This window comes from Protomyctophum parallelum, assembly GCF_964188405.1.
Source record: "Protomyctophum parallelum genome assembly, chromosome: 1".
In the NCBI taxonomy this organism is placed as follows: domain Eukaryota; kingdom Metazoa; phylum Chordata; class Actinopteri; order Myctophiformes; family Myctophidae; genus Protomyctophum; species Protomyctophum parallelum.
In genome coordinates this window covers 72,588,234-72,605,551 of record NC_139697.1, presented here as the reverse complement: position 1 = coordinate 72,605,551, position 17,318 = coordinate 72,588,234, and the positions used below count along the sequence as shown (strand labels likewise).

Here is a 17,318-nt window from a genome sequence, read left to right as displayed (position 1 = left end):
TACACAGCGGCATCCTTCCAGTCAAGTCATGTCCATGTGATACTGACAAATAATACTCATGCCCCAATACATTTTTCTTACACAACCAACAATAATAATGATAATAATAAATAATTATCACTAGAAAAGTTTGTAACTCTATATTTTCACATTTGTCCTCTGCATTTACCCATCCTAACTATTAAGCAGCAAGCATGAGTAGGTTAACCAATCTGTTTGTACTATAATGTGGATATAATGGGGGGAGAGGAAGAAAGAAATTCATATGCACACAAGATGATCCACGATAAAACCGCTATCCATCTTGTTGAGCAGAATAATCCTGCAGTTTTCAGAGACAGATGGGACAGTTTCTCACAAGGGAACAGCAGGGAGAAAACTACATTTCAGCAGGACCCAGACTTCCAAATCCCATATAAGGCATTTCCCTTAGAAGTGGAGGTGGTGGGGAGGAGGGGGCTTTAGGAATGATGCAGGATACTCTCACAGGATGTGATAGCTGGGTCCAGGGGCAACAACTGCACAATGTGGAGGGAAGAGTCAGCTGTGAGGAGAGGGAGCCGTGAGTATTTTTGGTCGCTTGTTTGCTTGTGTGTGCGTTTGAGTGGGTTGCTCTCTGAGCTTGCGAGGATGAGAAATCAACATGGTCAGAAGAAGGCTCTCCACATAGAAGTAATCAACTGAAAGTGAGGTAAATATACCTTCTACTTAAATGGAGCTTTAAGATTTTTTTTTGCTTGCTCTTTTGTGCGTGTGTGTGCGGGGGGGGGGGTGGGGGGGATGTTAAGTGGAATGTAAAGACACAAAGTGGGATTTGTGTTGAAATAATGGTGGTTTCTCGGTCATGAAATAGTAGCTGTTAATCATTACTAACCAGATCTAAATCTATCATGTATCTCACACTTGAATAAAACTAGGAATATTATGTTCACCTTCTCCTTATTTATGTTAAATGTTAAATTACCTCTTGACATGGGTGACACTTTGGTTAGGTGAGGTTTATAAAGTCAAACTTTGTCGGAGTATGAAAAGTGTGCTTGTGGTTTAGCCTTGGCTTCAATGGCTTGTAGTAGTGCTGTGAAGCTGCTTTTCAGGTATTTTATGATTATTACAACACAGGTGTTTCTCATCTTCTACCAACCTTTCCGTGCCTATACTATACTGTACAGAAATGATCATTGCAGGGCCACTTACTATCTCCGTCTTCTCGTATCTAATCTGACAGCAGCATAAAAGTGTAATTCTAACCTTTGATTTGTCATACAGGTAAATGCTATAGTCCGACTCCTCATTATGGTAATGGGAAGTGATTTCTCCAGCTGTGCCACTGAACTTCCACCGAACATGACAACATGCTTACCTGTCACCGTAATTACTGAAGGTCTTGCTTAAGACAGGAGACCAGATGAGCCGTCAGTACAATTTCACGGGTTTAAAGACACATGGACTTTATCCAGTATCCATTGTGATACTGTATAGTACCAATGAGACGCATACCGGTATCTATGAAATCCCCCGTTCAATGACTCTGCTTGCCCTTTGTCCTTCCGGGTAAATCTTTCAATTTTAGGAGGAACTTGAGGAAAATGTTCCTACATAATAACAGGTAACAGTGTGGTAGATCATATACCACACAAGATGAATCTCAAAGGTCTTGAGCTTTTGAGCTTGAACTTTTGTAAGGTTAGACAATCTTCCTTGGCACTGCCTGAAGTATGATACATGTAGCATGACGGAGGGCAATGCCACAGCAAACAATGACCCCCCAAAAAAGCCCCCTATTGTATTTCAGGGCATAAACAGTCATAGGTCACCGTGTCACACTCTAGGTAGGACTACTCCCCTCTTCCTTCCCTTCTGAGCCTTTCATATCACCTTCAGCACACTTCCTGCATTCATGACTTAGTTCTACATAATTTCATTTTAGACTCTTCTGGCCTCCAGCACCATGGCAGCTTTCCAACTGCTGCTCCCGGTTCTTGTCAGCTATGTGACAGCATCCTTACATCGCAATGCACGCCAGCTTTCTCCCTGCCAAGTTGTAAGTAAAGTTGAACTTCACTTGCAAAGTGTCTCATGTAATATTGTGTGTGATAGTTCACAGAGTAGCTTGTATGTACAGAGATACATTCTGTAACTGTAATGGTGAACAGAAATGTAAATAGTTCAGCAATGTCCTGTTGACATTCAATGTCCTATTAAGTATTTTCTTAGTAAGATTTCAGGTATATATATTTCAAATGACCTGTGGGGAGTTCCTCTAACACAGATCTGAAAGGGATTTGAAATGGAACCAGTTAAATTACGTTTTTCTCAGTAGAACCTAATAATATGTATTTTTCCAGTACTAGTAGAAAATATAGACACAAAAATAAATGTAGGGGGTAGACAAAATAAGCCTTGGCTTCAGCCTACACCTTTTCAGTCCATTGTAGACTTAACTGTATGTAGCCTAACTGTTCTGTTAAATCGACCGAAATACATACACCAACCAACTATACTAACTAACAAACAAACAATATAGTAGTAACCATAGAATTATAGTTCAACACCATGAGGAATGCTTGTTTACATTGAGAACCTCATATAAGGTTGTTCATGGCCCAGATACTGTGGAATGCCACTGACTTCAGATACCACAAGTATGCCAAGAACCCAAGTGTACTTGACTAGGGGGGGAGAGAGAGAGAGAGAGAGAGAGAGAGAGAGAGAGAGAGAGAGAGAGAGAGAGAGAGAGAGAGAGAGAGAGAGTCCGTTTTATGAGCTGTTTAAAGAGAAAGGTTCTCTGTCCATATGGTTTCAATTATAAGCAACACTAATAAGTTGCGTTTGAAACAGTTATGGAAAAGTAAAACAACACTGTAAAACTCTTATGGTTAAATAGAGCAGTGATGTCACAAACAGGGTTGGGATCAATTCATTTTCAATTCAGCATTTTATTTAAAATTATGATTTATTTGTTTGAATTGAATAATAAAAAATATATAAAAAATATATGTTAATAGATCCCAAACTGAACGATGACCCTAATGTATCTGGCTAAAACAGCTTGTTTTATGTGTAGAAGGCCCCACAACAAGCCTCACATTATTCAGGCTGGCTGCCAAGAACATACTGTAGAGTGTAGAATGTAGATACTCTCCACATAGGCTTTAAACATTTGGCCTGTAATATATCTTAGTCAAGTCATTTGGGAGTGTGCCGAGATAATCAGACTTGTGTTTGTCTTTCTTTGCTCACAGGTCCAGATGGATGCGTTTTGCAATGACCTTAACCTCAGAACAGCGCCGTCCAATCTTCCTCATAGTATACAAACGCTGGACCTATCACGTAACATGCTGCAAAACCTAACGGAAGAATCCCTAGCATTCCACACCGGCATCCATCGTCTGAATCTCCATTCTAACAAGATTCACTTCATCCAGCCTGGATTGTTCAAAGACATGGTGAACCTAAAAGTCCTGGACTTGTCCAGGAATCACCTAGCTGTTTTTGCTCTATCGAAAACCAACATTGGGCCCCTCACAGCTGTGGAGACACTTGATCTGTCAAACAACGGGCTGTATACAGGGATGACAGATTATTTCATAAGCCAGTCTCCCTCACTGGTGAACCTTTCTCTGAATGGAAATAGTATCACCAAAGTAGCCAAGCAAAGCTTTTGTGGATCCTTGGCCTTGAGGAACGTCAACCTCCATAACAATGTCATATTGGAAATTGAGGACGGCGCGTTCGACGCGTTGGCATATCTAACTGAACTTGATCTGTCAAAGAACTCCATCACTTGCATCACCGATTTTAATCTCGCTCAGTTAAAGGTGCTTAATCTTAGTAAGAACAGCATGGAGGTCTTTCAAACGGAAGACTCTGATGTAACCTATGAGCTCCTCTACCTTGATCTTAGTCAAAACAAAATGCCGTATTTCCCTCTAATTCCAAGAAGGAACAAAGTTGTGTACCTGAATGTGTCACGGAACCAGCTGCAAAGTGTCGACCGAACGGGAACAGAGGAATTGGAGAACTTTGGGGACACATTTTTATCTCACAATCCATCTGGCGTGAGCACAAGATACCAGGACTTCTCCCAACTGAAGTACCTTGACATGAGCTACAACCAAATCAGTAGCATACCACAGTCTTTTTTCTGCAGCATGGTATCCCTTGAGGTCCTGAATGTAAGTAATAACTGCCTTGGGTCACTTTTTGTTTGTCACGAGAGCCCCCTGCACACACTGAAAGTCCTAGATCTCAGCCACAATGCTCTACAGAACCTGTCCTTTGCAGAAAACACACTCAGATCCCTTGAAGAGATCTATTTACAAGGAAATGCCCTCCACACCATGGACCCACTGACATTTCAGAGACTCCCCAGTATCAAGTCCCTGCACCTACAGCAGAATAATCTGAACATCTGCCTCCCACCTCTGGAAGGCCACAAAGACAATCCATCTGGTTGTTTATCATTTTCCTCCATTACCACATTGCATACCCTATACCTTTCTGGAAACAATCTGAAGGTTATTCCAGAGTACGCATTTCAGAACACACCTCTGAGGTTACTGGATCTGTCCTTAAACCCGGGCCTGGAGATCCATCAACATTCTCTCTCTGGCCTCGAGAATTCCCTGGCTCACCTATTCCTGAGGGAAAACAACATTTCCAGACTAAACATAGACCTGTCCTCCTTGAGCAGTCTGAAATTTGTCGACCTGTCCACCAACAGGCTGACCACTCTTCCCACGTGGAACAAGGACTCGTCGATCGAGTCGCTAAACCTCCAGAACAATAACCTTGTCACCCTGGAGTACGACACGGTCCTCGCCCTGGAGCGGTCGCTCAAGACCCTCTACATGGGCTCCAACCCACTCAGCTGCTGTAGCAACCTCCGTTTCCTCCACATGGTCCAGCGCTCGGCTGTCGTCGTTCCGGACATCGACACGGTGACGTGCATCCACCTGGAGGACTCGGAGCCAGTGAACATAGAGCTAGTGACACAGGAAATGTGTCACACACTGGACAGTAGAAGTGTGAGTGTTATCGTCATTGTGGTGGTAGCGCTAGTAGTGATTGCTGTTCTGGTGCTGCTGTCTAAGGTATGTCACCAAAGGAGACCGAAGGGCAACAATACCTTCAACGCCTAGAAACTGTCCTCAAAATGACTGAGGCCAGAGGCCCAATATGAGAATGTTTGCTGCATCGAAACACACTTGAACAACACATACACACATGCGCGCATGCATCGTGCGTGCACACACACAAAACACTAACAGATGGTGAAACTGAATTACTCATGAAGCATGACCGATCGATATCCTATATTCATGTTTTGATTCACCTCAGATAAATTAGGAGTCAATTTGTGACTCAGTGGCAGTGTCCAAGGGGGTCGTTATAATCTATTTTTTGCACATAAGCAAGGTGGTGTCTTTTTACAAACATAATTTGCACTTTAATAGTTTGTGTGTACTGTACATTCCCTTTTATTTGATGATTGTTTAGTATGTATAGTTATTTGTTACTGTTCATGGAGGACAGTAGATCGTGTAAATAAAATACTACTACTGTACATCAGACCTCAGGAGTCATGTTGATTGTATGTATACTTGTACATGTACAATATGTACATACAAGGATGCATGCCATAGGGACAAACCCTAGGTAAATGTATTTAAGAAACTATATATATAAAAACCACACCCGTGTGAGAGGCGCTCTTAATACATCATCTCATGAACAACTGAATGTATGTGATTGATTAGCCAATTTGCTCGTCTACATATGACGTAAATTTTCCCTTCATTGGCAATGGCATTTAATGTTTGTTTTGCCACACATTTACGTCAAATTTGGCAGACATTTTACCTAATTTCTCCTTTCATTGTCAATGGCAAATGACGTGTGTGGAAAAAAGCTGTATACAGGAGGGGATAGCGCCCCTCAAAGAAATAACACTCAAAGTCCATTATTTAGAGAGATTCAGTTACGGTGTGGTACCTGAACATACAGTTGGACTATTCATGTTTAACTCTAGCTGGCAATTATGGTCAATTGGTCCACGAGTATGAGGAAGGCGAGATTAATGTTACACAGGCACTCAAATATTCATAAGAATCAAAGATAATCTCTATGTACAAATGAGGGCCTCTTTCCCTCTGTGACTAAAGTCCTCCATTTCCCCATCTCTTCTAGACAATAACAAAACACTTACTGTAGCAATTTACTCCGGAGGGTGGTGCAGGAAGTTGTCGCTTTTTGTAGTCATGTTCTACGTCAAAGGGGGAAAATGCCCCTAAATGCCCCCTGTCAAGAAAGGGAATGGGAGGGACACACTCAATCAGGAAAAACTTTCTCCCATTAGTTATATCCACCTAGACTAGAGGAAACACTTTCTTTTCTGCTCAAGTGGAAAGTCTGTTGCTTAGATTGTCTCAAGTGGTTTTGTATGCACATGTAAAAAGCTCTCAGACAAGTTCTGAAATACACATACAGTAAATGAAGTGCCATTTGTTTGTAGTATTAATTACCTGCTTTTTCAGCATGCAATTTCTTCCATTCTCTAACTAATGTTAATGTTTAAGCAAGCTGATTTTGAACTCCAGTTCCCCTTGGCGTGATGTTCATTTGCATAGCTATACATTAATACAAATAAATAATATATAGCCTACACATAATACGTGAATATAAGCATTTGCAAATACCTTAATATACCTACACATTTTGATCCCCATTTTACATTACAATATTATTGAAACAAATATCTGTTCATATTGTTTTATGTGATGGAACCAAAATGTAAAAAGCTGTCAGGAGCAGATTATGAATTCTTCACTGGCTCCCTGAATGTTACAAATAAAATATGTAGTTTAGACTAGTGTTCCTCAGCTCCATGAACCAAACATCATGTCCTTCTCCCAGGATCACACAGACTACAACATCAAACTATTGTCATCATTCAACTCATGCAAATCTTGCATTCGTGACTGATTAACAGAACCACGTTAAAGTGGAATTTATTGTGGAGTTACAGGCAATCCAAAACGATACGGATAACAAGACAGAAAATTCACATCCTCCTTTCCTGCCTGCAACTAATTACGAAATCTGATAATGCAAACAAGTTATGCAAGAGACAGCGTTTGCCGTAATCAACTATTTGCAGCAACTCTACTATCCGTCAGCACCCCTATTAGAAGCATCCTGGACTGGTGACAGTGAAAAAAACTTAAAAGCCTTATTCCTTAAAGCTGCAATATGGTACTTATTTTAATGAATACAATATTAGTACTACCTGTATGATTATCTTGGATTCCCCACTGGTAGGCAGGTTTCTGAACTGTCCACAGCCCTCCTTTGAGAAACAAATGGTACCATAGCATAATGAGCATTAGTGGGTGAAGTTGTCCTTTAAGAGGCGTCATTTCATAAAAAGGTAGGGGGTAGAAGCACTTATAAAAATAGCGAATCTATGCGTTACTTTAAGCTACGTTGTGAGCTTGTAAATCTGTTATTTTCTTTTTTCAAAAGAAAGAAAGAAAGAACATGTTCGCCCATATGATGCCCAACATAGGGAATCCAGGTTGAAAATGGTTAATGAATGTATGGTTGCAGACAAGAAAAGTGTCAATATCATGTGTCATGACACGTGTAGACTGTAGATGGACTAGCATGGAGTTGTCAATTAGTTTCTCAGTGTGGTATTATAACTGGATCAAAACTTGAATGCCTTAAAACAATTACACCCATATTGTTTTTATCCTCAAGTCCGATCCAGCTAATCACTTGTGGCGTCCTCAATTTTCTGTCTAATTTTTATCCTCAAAACGTACATTGCTCAGCCAATGAAATCGTCTCAATTCCGTGCTCAGCCAATGAAATCATTGCTACAGTATGGGATACACACAAGCACACAAAGCTGGGCATAGGAGGGGCTAGCACCAGCTGTCAGTGTCAAATAAAACTGATGGGAACCAGTAAAAACAAAATCATAACCTAAAACATCTGTCAAACACCTGGTATCACAAGATTGAATATGAGGCTTCAGTGAAATGATTAAAACCCCCAATCTCCAAATTGTAAATTTGGAGGTTTTAATCATTATATCATAGCTGAAATGTTTCACTATTAAAGGGAATATGAACCAACAACCTTCATAATGTATGACTTTCCATTCAAAAATCCAAATTCAATGTTGCGCAAATATCATTTTAACATCTGTCATCATGAGCTCATGGGGGTGATTGATTGTACATCTGATTGTTTTTTACCCGTTTAAGTCTGTATGTATTTGACCATTGTAAAATAGCAGCCTTGAGAAGCACAATTAACTACAATTTCTATACATTGTCTATCGCTTTTCAGCATTGTGGAAGAAGTACTCTATTAATTTTTTTACCACAGTTTGAACTCTTGAATGTGTCAGAAATAGCAGTTCTACAAGCTCAAACGCATCAGCGTATTGTGAGCTTGTAGATCGACTATTTTTGGTGAAGAGATTTCGTGTAGATTAGAAGACAGACAAAAAGCTGTCCAACTCAGGCCTGTTTTACTATGAATAGGGATTGTTAAAATAACAATAGTAGAAACTAGACAAAGTGCCAATCGGCACAGGTCTCCACCAGGGCAGGTCAGGTTGTGGCCTCATGGTGGCGCTATAACAGGCTGTTGAGGAAGATTTGGGCCGGAGGTTCGTGTTGGAGGGATGCAGGTACAATGTTTTTCCATGTGTGCATACATAAGTTGTATACAGATCGATGCAGTTATAGCTAAAAACAGGAATTGGCCTGTTATAGCGCCACCGTGAGGCTGATTTTGAGGAAAAAATTGTGGCATGTCGTCCTCGGCCTAGTGAAAATGTGCGTGTATAATTTAACGGAAATTGCCCACTGTGTTTGTGATTTGTGGCCTTTTCGAATCGTGTGAGCTTTGGAAGCCAATCTTAGCCAATCAGGATGGAAGATGGGAAATGGTGCCGCTCCGTGTTGATCACATGACTATGGAGATAGTGTATACCGATTTGCGTGAAATTTGGATAAAATCTGAAGGAGTAATAATAGAAAATGTGTTTTACATATGTCGGCCTCCTGGTGGCGCTATAAAGAGCAGATGTGAAAAATTCCAGGCAAAGGTTTTTCCTTGGCCTCTAGGGAGTTGGCATACAAAGTTATCCACTGATCCGTGCAGTTAGAGGTAAAAACACTTTTCGGCCAGTTATAGCGCCACCTTGAGTCTGAGTTGAAATTGTTCATGTGGCATTTCGTCCTCGGCCTAATGGGAATGTGGGTGCACAATTTCACGGAAATCACGTGATGTGCTCATGATTTGCAGCATTTTGTTTGAAACTGAGCACTCCTGTGAATTTTGGAAGCCAATCTTAACCAATCAGGATGGAGTGTGAGAAATCTGAAAGACCGGTTTCGTTGAATGGCTCTAGAGAGACTGTGTACCAATTTGCGTGATGTTTGGACAAAATCTGTAGGTGTACTGTGCAAAAACTTGTTTTGCACAAAGCGGCCTCCTGGTGGCGCTATAACAGGCCGTTGTGGAAAGTTTGGGGCAGAGGTTCATCGTTGGCATCCAGGGAGTGTGTGTGCAAAATTTGGCATCGATCGGGTTAACGGTGGCCGAGATTAGCTGCTCACGGACGGACGGACGGACGGACGGACACACGGACACACGGACGGACGGAGTGCAAAACATACTCTCCCCACATGCCTTCGGCCTGGTGGAGACAATAATAGTAGAAATACTGTTCACATGATCTTTATAGTCGGATAGATGGATCTGTCAGATTTTTGATATTCTATGCTGTAAGACATTGTCTATAGAGCGTCGCAGTCCCTCCACTTTTCTAGTGTTGTCTATTTTGTCTTCGCTTTGTTTTTAGTGCACATGAACTAAAACCTAATTATAAACTAATACTTCTGTTAGCTGATGCAACATGGGGATAGGAGATAAGTGTTGGCTTAATACAGTACACATATCTTTGTGAAACAAAATACCTTGTTCAGTACTTCAGTGGGAGGTGAAGAGAAAAGCAAGTAGCTATCTGTCTCACTCTGTCTTGTTGGATTTGAGGGCTGGTTTGAATTGATTCCAGCTGTCTGCTAATTGGACAAAACCCCATGTGGGCTTGTCTTGTAAAAGTAAAGAATATGTCATGGATATGGGATGGAACTGTATGCACAGACCTTCTAACTAGGACTGAAATCTTTCCAGGAGGGCACCTTTTTCCTGTCACCATTATGAGCAAATTAATTCATATCATAATTACACTTTTCTTTCTTTGCATTGGAATTACTTTACAACATAGGTACTGTTTTCGCCTTGCACTTTGTAAACCAATCTGGTAAAATAAGAGCATCTGTTAAAGGAAAACATCTCAAGTATCAATATTTGTAGTGATACTATTGCTAAAATAATAAGCACACTAATGCCAGTCACAAATCCATTTACAGTTCGCTTGAGTCTGTAGGCCTATAGTGCATGTCAATATAAATGTCGGTATGTGACGAGTATATTGGTCACAGGAAATACCTTAGGAAGTGCTAGCGGACCACACTGGGGGATCACTACGGGAAGGTTGATTTATTTTTCCTTTCATGGCATTACCTCCCGAAAATAAACTAGACAATAGTGGACCTTCTCTCCCCTGTGGAGGGGTGGAAGGACTCCGGCTCTACCGTCTTCCATTACAGTTTGAGGTTTTGAAGTACAAATTTAACATAAACATAATGGGCAAACTAAACGAACGCATAATCTGAAGAAACAACTTAATTCAAATATTTTCGTTAGGTAATATACCGCCCACGGCGCCCAGTCTAGACACATAATTTCATTTCAAATAGAATTCTTGTGCTTCTTTTGTGGAATTCCTGCACTTTCTTGTTTATGAGATGGACAGAGATAACATCAGATCAGAGCACGGGAAATATTTGCGGTTGCTAATTGGAACCAGACCTCACTTTCTTCTAAGTTGTGTGTGCACATGTTGAGTCATCATTCTTTAATTTAACCTTCATTTACACAGGATTGATGAGATCAAGGAGCTATTTTACAGACTAAGGGGCCTGGGCAAGGTAACAGTCAGGACAGAGAACGCTTAAACTTTACTTATTTTTGTTTAATTAAAATAAAGAAATATATATATATATTGAGACAGAAAATAGCAAAGTGAGGTTACACTGCACAGGGGAGGTGCTGAAAAAATAAAAAGATTCAAGTAATTCTATCCCATACACACCTAAGGGCTCAGAATCCCCCCCCCCCCCTGGCTCCTTACAGGTCAATTTTTACACTGAGTTAAATTGCAGCGCAAAAGGAGTTACAGTGCCAAGAAACCCTACTAGAGACTGCTGTCTCGGGGGTCTGGAAGCACTCAGAACATTTCATAACACTCAGGGAAAAAAGCCACACAGTAAAATACTTGGTGTTAATTTACCCATTGTAACTGTGAGTGTACAAATGTAAAAGAAAAGAAAACAGAGTTAAATTAACACTAAGGATTTGACAGTGTGAAAGAGAGAGGAAGATCAGTGACGTTATTCTGCCATAGTTCCAACATGCAGGACTTTTCAGGATTCAAAACGCATCGCATGGCAACACGTTTTGAGCTTGTAGATCAAATACATGTGACACAGACAAATCAAGATGGCATGTCTTGGTTTCCCCATTGTCTTTGCCTATATAATATATGCTCTGTTCATACTGTAACTGTAGTCCCAGGTTTGCAGAAGATGGCATACATACCCGTTTCCTGTTCAGTTTCACTTTGTTTAATTGGCTCAGCAGCCGATTTGAACTGGAAACACGTGTGAATTGTGAAGGTGTCATGGGCGTTTCCGGTGTTCTGGGAAAGGTTACCGGAACAGGAAGCGGATATGCCACCTTCTGTGTTCATTGAAACGCTCCGCCAAGCCAGAGGCAAGGTGGAGGATTCTAACTCCTGTAGCACCACCCGGACGTCCTCAACATTTAGTTAACCAGACAATGTGTTACTATGTTAAAATAATGTATTCTGTTACTAAGGATCATTGATATTCACCTAGAGCAGGGGTTTTCATTTCAACAGGTGGTCCGTGGAGTGGACCACTGGTGGAAGTATTGCATGTGGTCCCTGACCATTCATGTAAGATTTTTAAATTGTCTTTCCACTAGTTGAGAAACAGTGAAATTAATGACCTGGTGACCTACAGTATGATGACCGCCCTTGTAGTCATTTACTGACAACTTTTTTAAATTAAACAGAAAAAGGGGTCTCAAGAGGGGGAAGTGCACCGGATTGTCTGGTTGATTCAATATTATTAGGAAATTATTAGTCAATGGACCATTGGTTGAGAATCAATGGGATGTATACACATGGGATGCATAGCAAGTGTTATACTAATCTATCTATATCTCCACCCAACACAACAGCGGTCCCCAGGTTGATTACATCATATGTAGACGAGCAAATCGGCTAACCAATCACATCAATTCAGTTGTCATCTCACATGTTCATGGTGAAAGGTTTTTCTTTTTTTTTTACATTGTCATGGTTAAAAGATAACATTAACTTTTTATTGGCCCCCTCTTCACACGTGTGTTTTGTTAAATTAATTGATTTTAATTATGTGCTTAATTTAGAAGTCATTTTTTGTATGAAGTGCGGTATAAAACGATTATTATACTAAAACTAAGCAGAACATTTGGGAGGCTTTCCAAAGTCTGGTCCTGCAAGGCCTAGGACATTTTAGGATGATTTACACTGAAACCCCTTTTCCCCTCACATTTTCCAACCCAGCCCCAAATTATACAAGCCAGAGAGCTGTCATCATTCAGCACATAGCAAGCTATTTAGGGTGCATCAGATCATACAAGGACTGACCATGATGACATCATTAAGTGTGCACTTGTTGGGAGTGGTGGTGCATGGGCCACTGACACTGAAAGAGTGAGAGAGGTAGAGAGGGGAAAAGGACAATAAGGAAGAAAAAATAAAGTTTGGCGTGTGTGGTTGTGTGCATGCACACGAACACGTGTATGTGACTGGACAATGCAAAGGGCAGTCTGGTTAGAAGCAGTGTTTATCTTGACAGCGTTACACCCAGACCACCAGCACTGCCCATAAAACACACCGCTTAACAAACCAAATCAAAACTGGGTTTTTTTTCAGAACGTCATGTTCCTGGAGACGCCTCAAAGCGAGTCAAACAAGTACTCCCCTTCTTTTCACATAAACAACAGATGTAGTACGTACCATTCCATTGTCCTGAGTATTTATCCTGTTTGTGTTTTGTCGACCATATCTTCTCTTCCATGTTTGGACATGGATTTAAAACAGCTGCAGAGTGGTACCGAATCTCAAGATATTAAATTATTGTTCCTTTATTATTCTGGATTCTGCTGTGTGGAATTAAACATTTCACTGGATTTATATAACTCAGAACAGGAAATGAGCGTCATTAGTCAACCTCTGACCTCTCTCATGTTCCTCGGAGATAAAGCAGGGCATGAGTGGACGCGCTGGGGATTACTTTCCGTGAATAATAGGATGGTGTCTACTCTTATCCTGCCAACATCTCTGAGTGAGCGCCAATGCTTGAGCCTGGAGACTGCGGCGCAAGGCACAATCACTCAAACATGTGCACACACGGGCCAATAAACATACATATAGATTATCACAGCAACCAACCTCCTAAGTCAGTTTCTTGACCTGAAACAGATGAGCGACTGGACTGGAGTCATCGGCTCCAGATTGACCTAACCTTTCCCCGACTAGATTTTACGAATCCATTTTAAGGATGAAATGTTTGATTTTTATTCAGAGAAGTGAGCTAATAGTCACTGCTGTTTCACATCCCATAAGATATAGTGAGAAATTCGGAGGAGAAAGTCTGCTACATGGTCACTGCTGTTTGTTTTGTTTGTTATTTTTTGAGACAGTACAGTCCACAACAGTGACACTACTGTTTTGGACTGTACCGTCTCCGTCACGTGGTCAGTGGTCACTGTTTGCCTATCGTGTATTTGTCCTATATGTCTGGTTTGAATGTTCTTTTTACTAATATCCCTCCGTCATGAACTACCCCTCAGGGATAAACAACATGTTTTTGAATAGAATTGAACTGAATAACTAGTATACACTATACATTCTTGCCCATCTCCATGATCACTGTTGATGTGCCCCTGAGCGAGGCACTTCAACCTTAATGCTGGATTCCAACAAATGCCTATGTGGATAAAAACAGATTCAGAATACAGTCTCATAGACAGAGACAGACTGCAATGAGAACTTTCCCACTGTATTACAGCATGAACAAAGATGAAATGCAGTGAACTCTATTCAGTGTGGGTACAGTCTGTATCTACAGACGTATCAGTCTGTAGATATCTTAAAAACCCACACTCTGAATAAAGTTCTCCACATAAAGTATAGCTCTTCCTAGGGATGTGTAAATGTGTCCAAAATGAAAATCGATTTGTATAATTCAATATTAACGATTAATCGATTAATCGTTTTTTTGGGGGGGGGGGATTCTTTTTTACTTTTTTTTTTTTTTTTTTGAATGAAACCTACAAATAAAAAAAATCTTCCCCCAAGGGGTACCTAAGTCAAAAAAGTTTGGGAACCCCTGATGTAGTTGATTAACAATAATTGTAACTCTTGAGAGTTAATAAGGGTCCATTTGGTTACTAACTCCATCTTTTAAATGAGGACCACTGGTGGTCCCTGGACCACTGTTGATCCAATTGATCACCATAACAACCCCAGCCTAGGCCTGATTAGGTAAATTCCCAACACCTGCTAAATCCTCCAAACCTGTATCTTGATTGGAATCAATCTCCACTCACACTCCTCTCAGTCATGCAGCTACACAGACACATCCCAGGCACACTTTGGTAGGCCTATAGCCCTGTCCTGTTTTGATGACAATATTGCCTTTCCAACAGATTAAAAAAAAAAAAAAAAAACAGAAAAAAAAAAAAAAAACCGATTATCGATTATTAATTTTCATAATCGATTTCGGGTCCTATCAACGATTATCGATTAATCGGACCCATCCCTAGCTCTTCCTTCTGAGTTTGTGCTCTGGTCCTTTTACTTCATTTTCTTTCCTGAACTCAGCAGTGTTCCCTTTGTTATTTCAGAGAACCAGGGTTATATTCACAACCTACAGTATCCTTCCTTTTCGGCAACATAATTTATGCCCCGTCAAAAGCTACCCCGCATCGTTATAGGAGAGCCTAACCGCACAGGAGGGAAAGGGTTACACCCCTTCTAACATTGCAGACAGAACAGCATGTACCACAGAGTGCGCGCACACACACACACACACACATCTACTCCGCTAAACTCATCTTAAACAATGCCCATGAGGTGGCCATACGTCTTGAGGAGTGAGGACAGAGTATAAGCTACAAGGCCCAGCCCCTTCTGCAGAACAGGCTCTAGTGACCTCTGCTGTGGTACAATGCAAGCAATGCCTAAACAGCTGGGGTCAGAAGCACGCAGGTTTTCTCAATAGACGCGAGGAAGAGACAAGTTGTCCTATTCAAGAAGAGCTACTGCTTCGTGACTCGTGAGAAAGACTGGGTGTTCTACTTTGAATTTGTCATGCCTACGTGTGTGTGTGTGTGTGTGTGAATAAGCCCATGTGAATAATATGTGAAAGTTCATGTGTGTGCTGAAATCAGCATCACTCTGACTGATGCATTACAGATGATGCGAGTCATCGCGAAGTCGACTATACGACTAGCTGATTCAGAGCTACGAGGGATCGTAATAATCAGCAATTAATTAGATTCTGACCGAACGACATCCTGCCATTTAAACCTAGGTCTGAGACCAGGGGCTGTATTTTGTGTGTCTTAAGTACCAGGTCTTATTCCCTAACTTGAGTAAACTAAAGACCTGGAGGCGTGATCAATGCTCTTTGGCCACTCAGAATAGCCAAATGGCATTGATCACGCCTCCAGGTCTTTAGTTTACTCAAGTTAGGGAATAAGACCTGGTACATAAGACACGCAAAATACAGCCCCCTAGTGTGGTAATACCATAGTCACTAGTCACCCAATAGATGTTGGCTTAATCAGTTTATGTGTACCATGCATAGTGTTATATATATCACACACACACACACACAATGTAATAAAGGCGCAAGCAGAATTACCAAGCTGGTCACTGAGCCAATGCATGAATAAATAGAGCATTGCTCTTACAGTCAATAACCATCCTCCAAATGGTGGTAAATTTGGTAATCTGCACTATAAATAAGCTCGGAATTTCCCATATCCTGTTTGCTAATTGGGACTGATGCGTCTCCATACTGACATGTATTCTCTTTCACTTCATTGTGTCGACAACGTATCTCCAGGTTAAAGAGGTAAGCAACAATTACAGTATTGGATCTATAGTTTGTTAAAAAAAAAATATATATAGGCTATATACATTGGAGAGATCAATTAATTTGTCCGGTCCTAGTGCCATGCCTTCTATCAACTGAAAATGTCCCCTTTACTACTGCCTTATGGGACTATGATAGGTTTATGTTAGGATGTTTCACAGCCAGGTGAGTCAGCAGCATAAGGAAAGCTGTATAGCACACTGTGGCCCATTCATCTTGGCAGGGGTGCAGGGAGGAGGGGAGTTAGCATGCTCCTAAACAGAGCCACATGTCCCTGGGTCAGCTCCAACCAATGCTGGGCTGCAGGATGGACCCCAGCCCCCAGGAGCCCCGCGGATCACTTTCAAAGTTAGGTAAGAACAGACCAATGCAGAATGAGGCTGGACCGCGTGGCCGGCTCACTCAAACCCAAAGAATCCACACAGACCCACCCAAAACGAGCCCACAGGCCATTTGGCTCCCCACAAGAGACATTCGGAGGCAATAATGACTTATTTGTAATAAGTAGAAGAGTGGAGAGGGAGATGTTCTCACCTGATGAATTTGCGGGAATAATCATTAGACTTGAACCTTGGTGCGTTGACATTGCTCTTTGTTTGTTGGAAACGAACTGGCCTTTGCCAGGTCTGTCTGGAGTGGAAACTGTGGTGGAGAGATTGAGACACTTTAGTCACCAACTGAATCTCGAGTCTAGTCTCTCCAATTATTCCAAGGTCAAAGTTGAGAATTTCAAAATGATGTAGTACGTATTAAATACGTAAGCAAGGTATTTGACCCACATTTGCACTTCTCATTTCTCTATAAATACGTACCTCGAGTCATGTCCCAAATGGTCGTCACACTCTATGCCATGATGAATTATTTGTGTTTCTACTCCAGCATTAGTAGATTCATAACCCTTCAGTGTTGCATAAACCATCCCAGGAAGTTGACCAA

General features: G+C 41.2%; 1 protein-coding gene across 2 annotated transcripts; it reads left to right on the top strand.

Annotated features, from left to right (window-relative positions):
- Positions 1 to 498: 498 nt before the first annotated feature.
- lrrc32 (leucine rich repeat containing 32) lies at positions 499 to 5,573 on the top strand. 2 transcript variants are annotated; one of them, XM_083769600.1, is made up of 3 exons: positions 499 to 562; positions 1,928 to 2,041; positions 3,243 to 5,573. In XM_083769600.1, the coding sequence occupies exons 2-3, from the start codon at positions 1,949 to 1,951 to the stop codon at positions 5,139 to 5,141; spliced, it is 1,992 nt and encodes a 663-aa protein (XP_083625726.1). In that variant the 5' UTR covers positions 499 to 562; positions 1,928 to 1,948; the 3' UTR covers positions 5,142 to 5,573. The 2 variants fall into 2 exon arrangements, with proteins under 2 accessions (XP_083625726.1, XP_083625725.1); XM_083769599.1 differs by having other exon boundaries at positions 524 to 691.
- The last annotated feature ends 11,745 nt before the right edge of the window (positions 5,574 to 17,318 follow it).

Bases quoted from the DNA above. Each gene is read 5' to 3' on its own strand.
- lrrc32 (XM_083769600.1), top strand. From the start codon at position 1,949: ATGGCAGCTTTCCAACTGCTGCTCCCGGTTCTTGTCAGCTATGTGACA. The intron at 2,042-3,242 runs GTAAGTAAAGTT...CTTTGCTCACAG, and splicing joins AGCTTTCTCCCTGCCAAGTT to GTCCAGATGGATGCGTTTTG.